The sequence below is a fragment of the Lissotriton vulgaris genome, chromosome 6 (genome assembly GCF_964263255.1).
Source record: "Lissotriton vulgaris chromosome 6, aLisVul1.2, whole genome shotgun sequence".
NCBI classification, from domain to species: domain Eukaryota; kingdom Metazoa; phylum Chordata; class Amphibia; order Caudata; family Salamandridae; genus Lissotriton; species Lissotriton vulgaris.
Window position 1 is genome coordinate 1140211684 of NC_141694.1, and position 14747 is coordinate 1140226430.

A 14747-nucleotide genomic window follows, 5' to 3' on the forward strand; every position below is an offset into this window, starting at 1 on the left:
CGGAAAGTTTAGTGGTCTCGGGCGGACCCGATAAGGCAAGTCGGAAGCGAGGGACTCGGGACCCTAGAGTAAGGAGGCTATGCAGGCACCGAAATGCCGAAGTTACCTAGCCACGAGGGCTGCGGCTGCACAAGTCTTACAGGCGTCGGGGTCTTCGCTGACGAGCCAGGAGCCGGAAGAAAAGGAGTTGCTGGCCGGCGACCAGTGCTGAATAGTTCGTAGAGATCCAAGCCTGGATCAGAGATCGTTGATACCTGAAAGCAGAGGGGACCAAGTTCGTACTACTAGCCAGTAGTCAGAGGGTACCAGGAAGGCACCGGTTGGCCGTCACCTCGACTAGGTGAGTGGGCGACGCTAGGCTCTGCAGTCTCACGGACTAGGAGGCGTTGTCGGCTACCAGGATGGAGGGCTAGCTGTCCCACGAAGGTTGATGCTGTCGGCGTCGCTGGGCCCAGGATTGGGGCAACAAGCCTTGGCAGATTTCAGGGCCACGTGGTGGGCCTAAAATGGCGTCTTGAGTGGACCAGGAGGGTCCGGGATGCTTCTCTCAAAGATGGAAGCAAGGGCCAGTCTGGAGCAACCAGACCAGCAGCGTTGGTTGTCGGATGTCGTCAAAGAAGGGCACAAGCCAGCGGCTAGTGTCCAGACAACGTGCTGAGCAGCGAGCAGAAGGGCCCCACGCAGATCGTGGAGATGCTGGGAGACTGCACTTCGGTGCTGGAGCTGCTCAGGGTCGGGGCTTCTCGGACCCCAGAGCACTCACCAGAGAATTACTTCGATGGTCGTGCTGATTAAGAAAGCGTGCAGGTTTTGATGATGGCCGGTCCCTCGAGGTCTCGTCGCACCCGCAGATCACAGCTGAGCTAATGACGTGGGTAGAGGTCAGAGGTGCCAGGGAAGCCGGTTCTCGTCGAGCTGGGCCGTCGGATTCCTGAGGAAGGACTTGCAGCAAACCGCAGAGTTCTTAGATGGTGCCTGCGGATGCAGGGTGACTACTCCTTAGTCACAAGGGAGAAATCTTGAGAAGAGTCTCGAATGTCCTTTCGTAGAAAGTAGTTCTTGATTCAAAGATGATCTAATTTGGAAGGGTCCCCGCTCCGGCCTTTATCCTAAAGAAAGGGGTGGGTACATGACTAGGTCCTGCCCTAAGGGTGGGACCAGGAAGGGGGGTAGTTACACCCCTCTCCCCTGCCGGACTTCCCCAGGCCAGGGGCTGGCGCCCCTGGAACTGGTTCTGACCGGCAGATGCGTAGTGAGCACCGGGGTGCCACTCCGCAGTCACCTTCTCGCAAAGCCCTACCTACCCAGAACACACAAACCCTGTCTGGGACGGTGCGAACACCGCCCTTGACAGGAAACCCTTTGTCCAAGCTCTCCTCGCTGGAAGGACTCCCAGCAGCAGGAGGTCAGACTCGTGTCTGTGGTGGCGGCATCCATTTTGTGGAGCTGAGGCTTTAATTAACTTTAACCGGGGTTCACAGTTACGTACATGTCGTGTCCCTCTAGAAGGGCGGAATGCTAACCTCGTCGCCAGAATTGGTGAGGGGGCAGTATCCCGATTCGTATGACACCTTACTCGACATGTCTTGATAACGCGATACCGGAGTTACCGATATGGTACGCGTTATCATGGAACAGCCATTGGGTCTTGGTTCCGCAAGCTGCAACCGGGCTCGGCTCGGGCCAGAACCCAATTCACACGATTCCCAGCACTCTGCCTTCAGGATTGTCAAGGCCTGCCATAGGAGTGACTGATAGGAACTCGGGTGTCCATTGTACGGTTAGATATAGGGCTACTATACCTAAAGCAACGAGCGGGTACGCTACGTTGCCCCAGCTGTCGTGCAGCCAGTTGTGTCAGATTTAGATGGCCATCCAGGGGTGGCATAATACATGCTTCAGCCCCTGGTAGGCCCTGGGTACACCGATGCCCTGAGTTACAGGGTCTGACAGGGTGGCCCAGTTCCAATTGGGTAATGCACCTAAGGTACACGCATCAATTTAGAGAGAGAACAGCTAGGCTGTGGGTCTGATTAGCAGGCCCACAGCCCGAGAAAGTCGTAAACCAGTGAAACAAAAGCAAAAAGTCCGGGTGATCATAGGATTGCAGACCCTTCTCTCCTACACTTTCTGTGATTTTGAAAATGATCTGACGGCTAATTTGTAACAGAGGTTTGACAGAGTGTAAAACTCCCTTGGTTGGGACACCAGATTCAGTAGAGCGGCGTGGCTCATGATGTCCTGATCCTCTGTTCAATACGAAATGTGGCACAGAGGTACCAGTTCACCTTCACACTTGCTACCTGGCCCAAGTAATTAGCTGTGGGAGCAGTGGCAGACACTCCTCTTCCAAAGAATGTGATGGAGATAGTTCCAGTCAAGTGTATTAAACGCTTTCTTTAAGTCAACAAGGATGAACGTGGATGGGCCTGAAAGAAAATGGGCATGGGCTATGGCATCATGAATGAACACAAAATTGTGCAAACCCTCACCAGTTTGGCCAGGAAACATTAAGGATTGGAAACCCCTCAACAGTTCATTAGCAAGAAGAACCTTAACCATAATGTTAGAATGAGAAAATGGCTAATATAATGGTAAATTTGCCGCCTGCCCTGGCTATCATAGCAATCGTTGCAGCTTTCAAGTCGTTGGCGAGAGCCTCACCTGCAATGGTTCACTGGGCACCCTCCAGAGATGGTGGCTAGCCGTTCCTCAGGATTAAGTGTGAAGCCTAGTTCCTTGAGCCCAGTTCCACTGAGCAATGCATTTTGGTGTCCCTAATAACCTCTTTCAGCCCTTCCCTGTCTACTTACGCCTACTTGCTATAACTGATGCTCTTGCCACCAAATCCACCTGTGAATCACCACATCACATGTGACACGACAGTATAGGAATTTTTCAGTTTTGTCCACCGCACATACAGCTGGAATTGTGCTGTCATCCAAGTATTCCTTGCCCAATATGTGGATGCTAGCTTAAGCACTAACTTTTTGACTTCAGTTTGACGAAGTATTGACTCTTTGCAAGTGACCTGTTTCTTCCTACCTTTTTATCACATTCCTTATTTCACAGATATTTCATAGCCTTCTCCCTAATCTCTTTGGTGAAGGCCTCAGAGTAAATGTAGATTGAACCAAAACTTTACATCAAAATCATAGCTCTGCCTCCTCCCTGAGGAAATGTGTGAAATTCTCATCCATCCGCCACTGAGCTTTTAGATGTGGAAGCCCCATTTGTCCAACATTGCTGCGGCTCATTTTCAGCTCCACTACCATGTATCTGGAAAGGCTTCTGTTGAAGATGTTTGTGCCCTACACCAGCGGTACTTAACCTGTGGCCCAAGGACCCTTGGTGGTCTGAGACTGTTTCACAAAATTAAGTAATATTAAAATGAATCAATTAAAATGAATCAATTAATGAATACAGTGAAGCAAAATTGCTAATTTGAAAACTGTTTCTATATTTGATTGTGAATTAGGCATATTTCAATATTTGAGCACTTGTCTGGTGCATTCTTGTTTTTGACTTTTTGTGTATTGTTTTGAGGTTCTAATCATGGAAATTGTTTAGCCAGGGTCCACAGCTTCTAATAATGACTCAGTAATTGTCAGTGGGGTTCCAAAGAAGTCAAAAGTTTTAGAACCGCTGCCCTACACACAGCGCACATCAGCAGTGAGAAGAAAAAAAATGTTAGACACAAGCATGAACTCACAACAAAAGCACGTCAAGTGAACATCATTTACCAAACTACAAGCCTACACCATGAAAAAAACATTTGTATGACTACATTCCTGGCTGCTGTCTGTCATAACGCAATAAGCATAATCTATTCCTCAATACCCATCTTCCACACATTCCTCCACCCTGGAAACCTCTGTTGCTCAATGTAATTTAATGTAAAAGTGCTAGAAAATATGTGACCGTGTTGTGTTGAGCCAAATTACTGACACATACTTTTAACCCCTTCCATGCTGATGACGGCCCCCATCCGTCATGCATTACAGTGCTCGTGTGCTGATGACGGCTGGGCGCCGTCTTTAAGCCATTGATTCTTTAAAAGCCTAGCACACGAGGAAAATCGGCCCAGCATGGAAGGGGTTAAACAAGATTGGGGGTGTTGGGCAGATTACTTGAGGGAGCAGTGTATTGTTCCTGATTGCACCGAACTTGTAATTAGGCTCTTAATACACTTAGTTTGTAGAGACTGACCAATTTCTATCATTTTTTTTTATTGTTCTTTTAAAGAGAAATTAGCCTGGTTTAATTTCAAATATTAGAAATATATACAGTTTAGCTAATCAATTACAATTCTCAAATTATCAATTTTCCAATTGGACAAAAGGTAAAAACATGTTGTGAAACCTATGGTTTTGAAGAGATGGTGTGCAATTCTGTTTCAGTCTGAGTCAGAAGTTATTCTTGCTCATTTACTTTGTGGCTGGAAGCTTGCACATTGGATTTCATTCTCAGTGAAAAATAGTTTAATTTTGCATTCTTGTTCTGCATTGTATGTTTTGTTCATGTCCCAGTCTCACATATTGTAGTGGAAGCATGTTAAGAATTGCAGTGGTTCTGGTGTATTGAAATATTTGTTCTATTCTGATCTTGTGTATGTTTTTATTATATTGTGATGGACAGAGTTCTTTTCGGTTTTCACAGTTTGCTAAATATTACCGATGCATACTCATCCAGGTGTGTTTTTAAAATGGCATTGGAATTTACATAGCAATTTTGATTGTTGACAGGTTTGAGGTCTCTGTGTACATTGGAGAAGATGTAATGAATTGCGATTCTCCTATTAACATGACTAGAGAAAGCTGCATACATCACAAACATTATCACACAAAAAAAAGGCATGAGCACTAGGCAACCAGCCTCTTTTAAATGTGGAGTAAAGAAAAGAAATGTCCAATAAACTTGCAAGAAGGGATTCCATAAACTTCAAGTAGAACTCCAAAAAGTTCTTAGTGTATCACGAGAAAGATGACAGATGAATAAACTGGTCCATGGGTTAAAAACAAGTAGTTAAGCGAGATTATCTGAAAAGTGAAAGAGAAATAAATGATCTGAAAGAAGAATAAAATGTAAAAGAGTACAACAACAATACTGTAAAATAGTATAAACATTGTAAGTGCAAAATAAGCATAAGCATTCAAGCGTATCACAATGTAAAAGTATATTAACTGATAAAATCAACCACCTATGGGAAAGGGTGGGAGGGATAATGTTAGCCTCCGTGTATTTAATGAAATCCAGATTCTCTAGTCATGTTAATAGGAGAATCGCAATTTCATTACAAGACCGGAGGCTACCATTATGCATGTTGATAGCTATGTAAGACATCAGACATATGAGTGATTGGTTTGAAAAAATGATGAGCAAAAGTTCTAGAATTAGACCAATCAGCAGCTTTAGGAATATCATCTAACTTACCTCCTGACCAAAAAGACTTACTGGCCATTGCACCTCTGATAGAGTGAGGTTTGAAGACACTCAGATCGATACATGAAAGGTTCATAACAATTTTAACCCATCTAGCAATAGAGGCAGAGGTAATACCCTTGTGAGGTTTAAGAAAGGATATAAGTAACTGATCTACACCACATGGGCGAAGTGCATTAATTCTCAATTATATTGTTTCATACAATCCACAACACAGAGTTTTTTACATAAATCAAAGCGTGGATAAAAAATAGTCAGACATAGTCTTGGCTCTTCTGTGCAGTTCAATTTTGACTCCAAACATATCATAAGATCTATAAGAAATATCTAGAGCTTTAACATCAGAGACCCTACAACAAGAAATTAAGCAAAGAAGAGTAGCTAGTTTGATCGAAAGGTTCCTTCTATTCAAAAGAGTTATCTGGCCAACTACAGAAAAGGTTAAGAATTAATTTAACGTTCCACATAGATTGATATCTAGGTTTTGGAGGTCTTCTAAGTCTGATACTTTTAAGGATTCTACAAATAATATGATTTTTACCTACCGTTTTACTATTGACCAGAGCATGACCAGCGGAAATAGCCGGTCTATAACAATTAATAGATCTATAACTTAGACCTCTATCGAATTGTTCTCCAAGAAAATTGACTATATCAACGATAGGTGCTTCCACGGGATCCAGGTCCCTTCCCATGCACCAATGTAACCAAACTTTCCAAATGTTGTTATACCGGTAATGTGTACCGGGGGCCCATGATTCTCCGAGGAGAGTTGAAGCTGTTGACGAAAGTCTTGCGAGATCATTGGATCTCCTGACACTCTCCAGGCACGAAGGTTCAAATTCCCTGTTTGAACCAGAGGGTGAATTTGACTGTCTATGTCTGTAAGAAGATCGTAGAGGGAAGGAATTAGAAAAGGAAGATCGTAAGACAGTTCCAGGGTAGTCGGAAACCAGGCTTGGGAAGTCCAAAAGGGAGTCACGAGGAGCGTTGATGTCTCACTTTCTGAAGGATTCTCTGGATCATGGCAAATGGAGGGAAAGCATAAGCGTTGATCCCTACCCATGATTGGAGAAAAGCTTTCACTGCTAGAGCACCCGGGTTGGGCATCCAGCTGTAAAAATTCTCCAACTGGAATGTCAGTCTGCTCACAAATAGATCTATTTGGAAGAGACCCCAGAGGTTGTTGAGGTAGTTGAACACAGAGGTGTTGAGTTTTCAATCAGAGTTATCCAAGAGGAACCTCGAGTTCCAATCCGCACAAAGGTTTGATTCCCCTGGAAGGTATTCTGCTCTTAGAGAGATCTTGTGTTCTAGGCAGAACAGCCTAAGTGTCTTTGCTAAGTTCGACAAGTCTTCCGACTTGGTACCTCCCAGGCAGTTTATGTAGGCGACAGCGGACATGTTGTCCATTTTCAGAATAACTGATCTGCCTTGAAGGGAGTGTTTGAAGCTCATTAGAGCATAAAGGCTTGCAGTTAGTTCTAAATAGTTTATATGGTGTGAAGATTCCTCTTGAGACCAAACTCCTCCAGTGTTTTGATCTAGGAGACAGGCACCCCAGCCATGAAGGCTCGCATCTGATTCTAATATAAAATCTGGTGCTGAACCAAAAATCGCTCTGCCGTTCCAAGCATCCAGATTCTCCAACTACCAGGTCAGTTCCAATATGGCATCTTGGTTCAAGGAAACATGGCCTCCATACCGGAGGCCTGCTCACAAAGCCTTTCCTTTTATCCTCTGAAGGGCTCGATAATTTAGCGGGCCTGGAAAGATAGCTTGTATAGAGGAAGATTGAAGACCCAGGAGTCTGGCTAGTTCCCTTAAGGTAAGATTCTGATGTTTCAGGACATGTCTTATCTCCTTCTTGATTTTGGAGATCATCTTCGGTGGAAGGAGAAGAAGGCAATTTGGGCTGTCTACAGTGAAACCTATTAATTTCATAGTTCTGGAGGGAGATAGGATCGATTTCTCCTTGTTTATAATGAATCCTAATTTCTCCAAGAGATCCACAACAGTATTGAGGTCTTGAAGGATTTGGGAATGATCCTGAGACATAATAAGGATATCGTCTAGATATATGATCATGCGAATACCTTTTTCTCTTAGAGACGAGGCGACTGCTCTTATTACCTTGGTGAAGCACCAAGGGGCTGATGAGAGGCCGAAGGGAAGAGCTTTGAATTGGAAGAGATGGTTTTTCCAAATAAATTGAAGGAAGGGTTGATGTTCCTTGGCCATAGGGATGGTAAAGTAAGCGTCTTTGAGATCAAATTTGACTAGCCAGTCCCCTTCTAACAAGAGATCTCTCAGAAGATGGATGCCTTCCGTCTTGAAATGTCTGTAAACAAGGTATTTGTTGAGTTCCCTCAGATTTATGACATGTCTCCAACCGTTGTGCTTTTTTCTACAAGGAAAAGGAAAAGAGTGCTTATAAATCTCAGAAATTCCAGAGGGACTACTACAATTGCACCTTTCTGAAGCATTGATGAGATCTCCTCTTCTATTATCTTCTCTTGCTCCGAAGAGAGGGACATTTCTCTTGGAAAAGAATTTTGAATTGGAGTGTCTATAAAATCTATTATAAAACCAGTTACAGTGTTTAGCACTCAAGGAGCCTGAGTAATTAATTTCCAGTTTTGGACAAAGAAACTTAGTTTGCCTCCCACTTTTGGGGAAGAAAGGGAGGGGGAAGAAGGAATGATAGTACTTACTTTGATTGGCATCCTTAGATCCTCCTCTCACTCTTGGACCTCTAGACCGGAAGCCTCTTCCTCTTGGAGGGTAGAACTGGGGTTGACTGGAGGATTGGTAGCCTCTTCCGCCAAAACCTCTGGATCTCGAGTGGGGTCTGGAATTGAATCGGCCGAAAGATTGGCCCCTTCTTCCGACCCTGCCAAAAAGGTTATTGGTGTTGAAAACCTTTTTCATATTTTGATAGGCCTTATCCAAAGCTGTAAAGGTGGATACATATTTACCTAATGTTTTGATTAGGTCTTCACCAAAAAGTAGGCCCTTAGGGTTGAGTGAAGGTTCTTTGTCTGCTAGGTCCCTCAATTTTGGGCTTATCTTGGTAAGAACAACCCTTCTCCTTTCAGAGTAAAGAATGGCATTGGCATTCCCTAAAAGAACCAATCCCCTTTGACTACAACCACGGATAACATCAGTGTTTAAGGTGGAACAGTTGATATGACAGTCTTCAGCAGCATCAATGGTTTTAGCCAGAGGACCTAAAATATCAAGGAGTCGGTCCTGACAAATTTTAAGGGACCTCTCCATACCCTTCCTAGGATCCCTACCCAGCTTGGAAAGGTATTTAATAAGCTTGGGATCGAGGTTAGGTGTTTGGAAGACTTTAAGATGTAATGAATCCTTTTGTTGTGTCTTTCGTCTTTAATTTGGTTTCCCAAGTAAGATCTTTCTTTTAGTTTCAGGCTTAGTTAAAATACATTTCTCTACAGTTTGCCTTTATTTTGTAAGCCTCATTGATTTCTAGCACCTCTTAACAGTTCCTTCTGATTTCATCTAAAGATTGGACGTGTTACAGTGATAGACCCAACTTAAGACATGCACGAACATTTTTTAAAAAATAATTCCTAACTGAGAATCTGGAAATGTTTGAGAAAGCCCCTTATGAAACTGGTTGACCCTCACTGGCTATGTTTGACGAAGCCCTACACGTTGATCTGCTCTCCCTTCAACCTCTTCCTAATGTTGATGGAATGATGGAGTAGCAGTCCTGTAGCCTTTTTGTTTCAGTCTCAGAACAGCAACTGCTGCTAGGACAGAAGGTTCAGGATCTGCAGAAGCAGGAGGTGCAGGGTTAGTAAGAAGGCACACTTTTTGGCCTCTAGTCTGAAGAAGGTCATAGCAGAGTTGCAGGCACTGCACAACAAGTAAAGGCTACACTCTCAACTCTGTCAACCTCCAAGCATCTGGCTGAATGCTGAGCGTAAACCAAGCCTGAGGAGATTACACGAAGGGCTCCTGCTTGTTCACAGCTTCTGTTTTAGTGGGAAATAAGGCTCCCATCACCAAATGTTATACAAACATTTAATAAATCAAGTGTATTTGTCTCTAGGGATATTTATTCTTAACTATTATTACCCTTTTCTGCAGATCAATCTGAAAATTATTCCTAAGGACCTACGAATTGAGACTAAGAGAGCAAGTGGAGCTGGTGGCCAACATGTAAACACCACTGATAGTGCGGTGCGGATTGTCCACATCCCAACAGGTAATCACAGCAAGAAGGGAAAGGACATGGTTCAGGGTGGCTTTTGTATGTATGCATGTATTCTCGCTCACCCTGTCTCTTTATCTGTCATCCTCCCTTAGCCCCACCTCACCCTGCCTAAGTCAACAATAAATAGTGCTTCTTTAGTTAAGACTAGATCTGTTTGTCAGTAGGAAATGCACTGTTTAATTTTAGTGATTACTTGAAAATTGTTTGAATCTGCAACAGACATTTAAAAAAAAAATATTTGTTAAAGGCACATTATTGATTTTTACTCAGAAGACAAAATAGTGAATTACAAAAACAATACACATTTTCCCAAACAACTTAAGTTGAAGTGTCATGGGGGTTGACCCTTGCATTTACACTGTGTTAAGTTAGCATGAGCTTATTAGAAGTTTAAACGCCATTTTTCTTTTCTGCTGCCTTTGCACACGGCACACATTATTATAAATGTTTAGAGTCTAGCAGACTGTTTTGATTCACACGAGAATAATATGTTTTCCTATAATAGCAGCTTTGCTTGGTAAGCTTTGTCTGAATAGTGAGTGCCGAAGCCTTCAAGTTTATTTCAACACCGTCGTTGTTGTTCGGTCTGATCAGCGCACGTTCTAGACATAACATATATGCAGCTGTGGCCACCTCTGATTTTGGCGCGTTTGATAATGCACTGCGCAGGCATGCTCACACACTTTTTTAGAGAACATTTGCATGCAGAGATCTGGTGTAGAAAATGATGTGATCCATTTCTACTAGGACCAGAGGTATGGGGCCGCCCTTGTAAACCCAAGAGACCTCCTGTAGATATAAAATAACCTAATAGTAAAGGACTGTGAAATCTAGGTGTAATTTAGCCTATTTCCATTTAGCATTTTAACATTCTTTCTCCTGTTGTATTTTATGTAATAATAACTATGCTGATAAGCTTGTTGCTTATAATATGTCTGCTTGTATTAGCTAAGATACTGTGCCTAAGAACACAGCATTAGAAATAAATATTTCAAACTTGCATGTGTCTTCATTTACTCCCCGTATTGGACTAACATGAGTGTATAACGAAAGAGTGTTCATGTGTTCCCCATTGCCTGAGGTATTCTAAGTTCCATGTTCTGGGTTGTCTAATCATTGGGGGTATGGAAGAACCAATGAGACACTGATTGCTAGTCTGGTAGGGGATTTTGATTACTAAGGTGAGTTTTGGCACACCCTAATTCACTGAGGTTCCAAGTCTCTATGTACAGTTCTGTGTAGGAGCAGAATCCCTGCTACAAAGGGATATTATTCACATGATTGAAAAGCAATTACATTTACCAGTTGTCAGCAGCTATGCATCCATAGCTCCTTACAAAGCATTGCTTATGATTTGTCCTATGAGGTCATGGAAGGCATCAACGATGCCATCTATAACATCTAGGTGTACCACATCATATAACCATTTACATAATCAATTTATTTGCAAATGCTTACTTATCTACATAACGTTTCCCTGAAATTGTGGAAATGTTACTGAAAGACAAAAATTTGTTTCTACCTGAATATGGTCCTGGGGCATTGAGCTTGGCCCAATGGCAGGTTGTGCTCCCAGAATCTCCTGATCATGGCTGTAAGCTAGTATCAGTCACATGTATGGGAAGTATGGGTCATTGTAGGGCCTTTTGGAATGCTAGTTCTACACCCTGAGCTTGCTTGGTGTGACCAATAGACATGTCAGAACACTTAGGGGATGGAGGCAATGAGTGTAGTACCTCCTCCAAGTTATGCGTATGCTCCCAGAATCTGCTGGGAGTAACCAATTGTTTTGCCCAGTAGGTTAGGCTATGGAGCATGTGGTGCACCAAGACCATGTTTTTCATGGCCTAAAATCCATGACTAGCATGGCTGTTTGGGTATAGATGCTGTCTGAAGGCCAGGTTCTATACCCAGGACAGAGCATGCGAAGGCCAGGTTCTGTGCCCAACCCAGGTGAGCTTAGCCAAAAGTTGTACGTGCACTTGCACCTAGCGTCCTTACTTCTAACAACCATTGGTTAAGGCCTTCAACCATCCCCAGTGTTCCCAGGTCCAAAGGCTGGCCCTTGGTGAGATCCTGAAAGTGCCCTCACCCAAAATCCTAATTTGAGCTTTGCATGCAGGTACAGAGATTCTCAAAACCCCCATGTCCCACCTTGTTATACTCTTATTTTGCCATTGCCCATAGTTTTGTTTTTTCATCAGACCTTGGTTGTCTGTCTGAGCTGCGAAAGAAGCTTTATTGATGCAATACTGTAATTCGTGAGGTCATGGGCAGTACACTGGGGAAGTTATAAATGACTTACTACCATAACGGACACATTTAAACTGATTTTAGATCTTTGCGTTGCAATTATAAAGTTTTTTCAAGTGAAAATGTCTAAGGGAATTTATGTGAAGGTTATTTTAATTCTGAATTTTAAAAAACATACCTTGCATGTCGTTTTAAGGCAAATGCTGTGTGTGGCCTCTGTTTGGGCACCTCTAGATGAGAGCATGACTTTTATGCATGCTCTTTATCGAGGCTCCATTAACAAGCTGCACATGGTTTTCACGTATAGAGCTCTCTGACTATTAGCTGCAGACTTCAGTCATCAACTACAAATAGTCTTGCACAACTGCTTGTTTACTATTTTTATCTGCACAGCCCAAAATTGACAATCCTTGAAAATAGGGCGCTACTCCAATGAATCTGCGGATCTCTGTTTTAGTCTGTGACGGATTTTTTACATTTGTTAAATTATTTTGTTTAACATTTGAGTCTACATTCTGCCCTTGATTGATCACTCTACATCCTTCCTGGGAAGTGGTGGTGCTCTCCAGCCCACTTCAATATCCTTCCACAATTATTGTTACTGTGGCTCCTGATGTTGATGGTCCAGCATGTCAAAGAGCGGTGGGTGGATAAGTGCAGGTCTTTAGCTTGAATTGGTGTATACCGGAGCGTAATACATTTTTCTGTAGTTGTAAGGCAAGCTTAGCACTGCAAACCCATGTTGCTTGGCTTTGTGCAAGCTTCTCGTGCCTCATTGCACCATTTTTCATTTTCTGAGATAGGGCTCCACAAATATAGCTTCCAATCCATTGGATCAGGTAATAGCATGTGCAACAAAATAGACCTACAGTGGCCAGCTAATTAGATCACTCGATTGGTGGAACGCAAGATACTTTGCGAATTAATGGTGCAGATGTTCAAAACATCCCTTCAAAGCCCATGGGCCCTTTATAACAATTCAAATATTTTAGACTTTGCTGAACTGATTTGTTCCCTATCACAAAAAGTATGTCTAGGAAAGATCTACTTCCTTGTAAATTTAAGTGTAATTCCATTCAGCCGTTGTTGCTAAGATGACGCGGTGGATAGTCCCTACATCTTTCTCTGAGTTGTCTTCTAAAGATCAACATAACGTAACATGCTTGAAAAAAAGCAGTTCTTGCTTTTTTATTTTTTTTTATTTTGTGAGATTTGGAAACTTTGCCTGTTAGATAACATTTTACAGAGGAAAGGAGAGATTGGAAGATCCCTACCAAAGCACCGTACAAAAGTAGGTGCCTGAGGTTCTGAGGTTGGATCCTGTCAAAGGATATACTTAATAAACTTGCTCAATCAACTATGTCACCTTTAGACGTACCATAATCAGGCATTCAAGTGAATTCCTGGAGAATTATCTTGCAGTCAATTGTGCCTACAGGAACATGCCAGGGGAATCCTTTTGAGCTGCCTAAGAGATCTTCAGAAACCAGTCTGGGCAGCTGTAATGGCTTCTCCCCTCATATGTCGCAGTGTGGGCTGGGATGAGAATGTGGTATGGGTCAGAGGAATGCGCAAACCTTTCAGGGCAAATCTTTGTGTAGGATGTGGATCCTTATTTAGGAAGGCTGTCTTTCTAGTCCTCATTACTATAGCCAGGTGCATTATTGAGTTCAAGCCCAATAGAATTTTGAATCGCACTCCGTGTTTCATTAGGGCAGTGTAGTGCTGAGGACGCACACATCCTTGGTTCCCAAAAAGATTACAGAAATCTGCCTAAACAAACAGATTTTGACTGAGAAAATTATGCACCTTTGGGACACTTTTACCCAGCTTGAATTGGGGTTGTGACCTCCGGAAAGAACTAACTTTTACCTAGTGATGACTAAGATCACATTTCTAGATGGATCTCATGCTGCATCTCCTGTTGATGTACCTCGCAAGGGTCGGACACTTACATCTGATGTTCAAGCACAGTCCAGCTCACCACAGGAGCTTCATTGACTTGCTTCAGACATGTACCTCTCAGATGTATGTAGAGATGCAATGTAGTCTATTCCGCAACAACTCTTTTGGCATTACTCAGCAGAGTCGTTGCAACCCTGTTGCAAAACTTAATCTGCTTATTTCACCTCTACCATTTACTTTCTGTGTGCAGTTGAGTCTTTATACTGCTTCAGAATGTCAGAGAGGCCGAATTTAGAAGTAGGACATTATTACATTTCTTATAATTCCGTTAATCCTAGTCCCAGCATTCTTCCATGATTAGCAGCTTCCTTCAGCCGTTCTCCAAACAAAATACTTTTTGCTGCCTCCTTCTAAATGAGGCTATTGAGGAACATGTGCTTCCATCCAAGGGAAGGTTGCATGTCGGAGTATGATGCAAACATAGAGTATGGTACCAAGAATGAATAGCTTTAATTAAACAGCAGTGACTGCATTTTTTTTGCCTCTGTTAGGCGGTCTGTAACCCTCAGCCCGCTCATGCTAGGGAACCCACGGACAAGGACTAAGAGAGTCACCTTAGACGTAACTTAATTAATTATTTTAGGAATAAAATTACTGCTTCTAATGCTGCAAAATTCAACTCAGATGTATACATACTTGCCCTATGTCCTCCCCAACTTCACCAGAACAGTTCCATGCATCTTACGCCAATGCTTAAGCATCATCAGTGGCAGCTCAAATTCGTTACCCTGTTAGAATCATTTAAAGCAATGCATTTGGGCCACAACACTTGCATTATATAAAAATGTGTTTCAGAATTGCAGGCATTTCAAAGCAGTTCTGTATAGCTTTCTTTGAACTG

General features: G+C 42.9%; 1 protein-coding gene across 1 annotated transcript in view; it reads left to right on the forward strand.

The window, feature by feature from the left end:
- MTRF1L (mitochondrial translation release factor 1 like) overlaps positions 1–14747 on the forward strand; it is a 248651-nt gene that overhangs the window by 166939 nt on the left and 66965 nt on the right. Inside the window, exon 5 of the mRNA XM_086927223.1 lies at positions 9562–9679. Within this exon, the coding sequence (XP_086783349.1) occupies positions 9562–9679 (118 nt within the window). The remainder of the gene's footprint in view (positions 1–9561; positions 9680–14747) is intronic.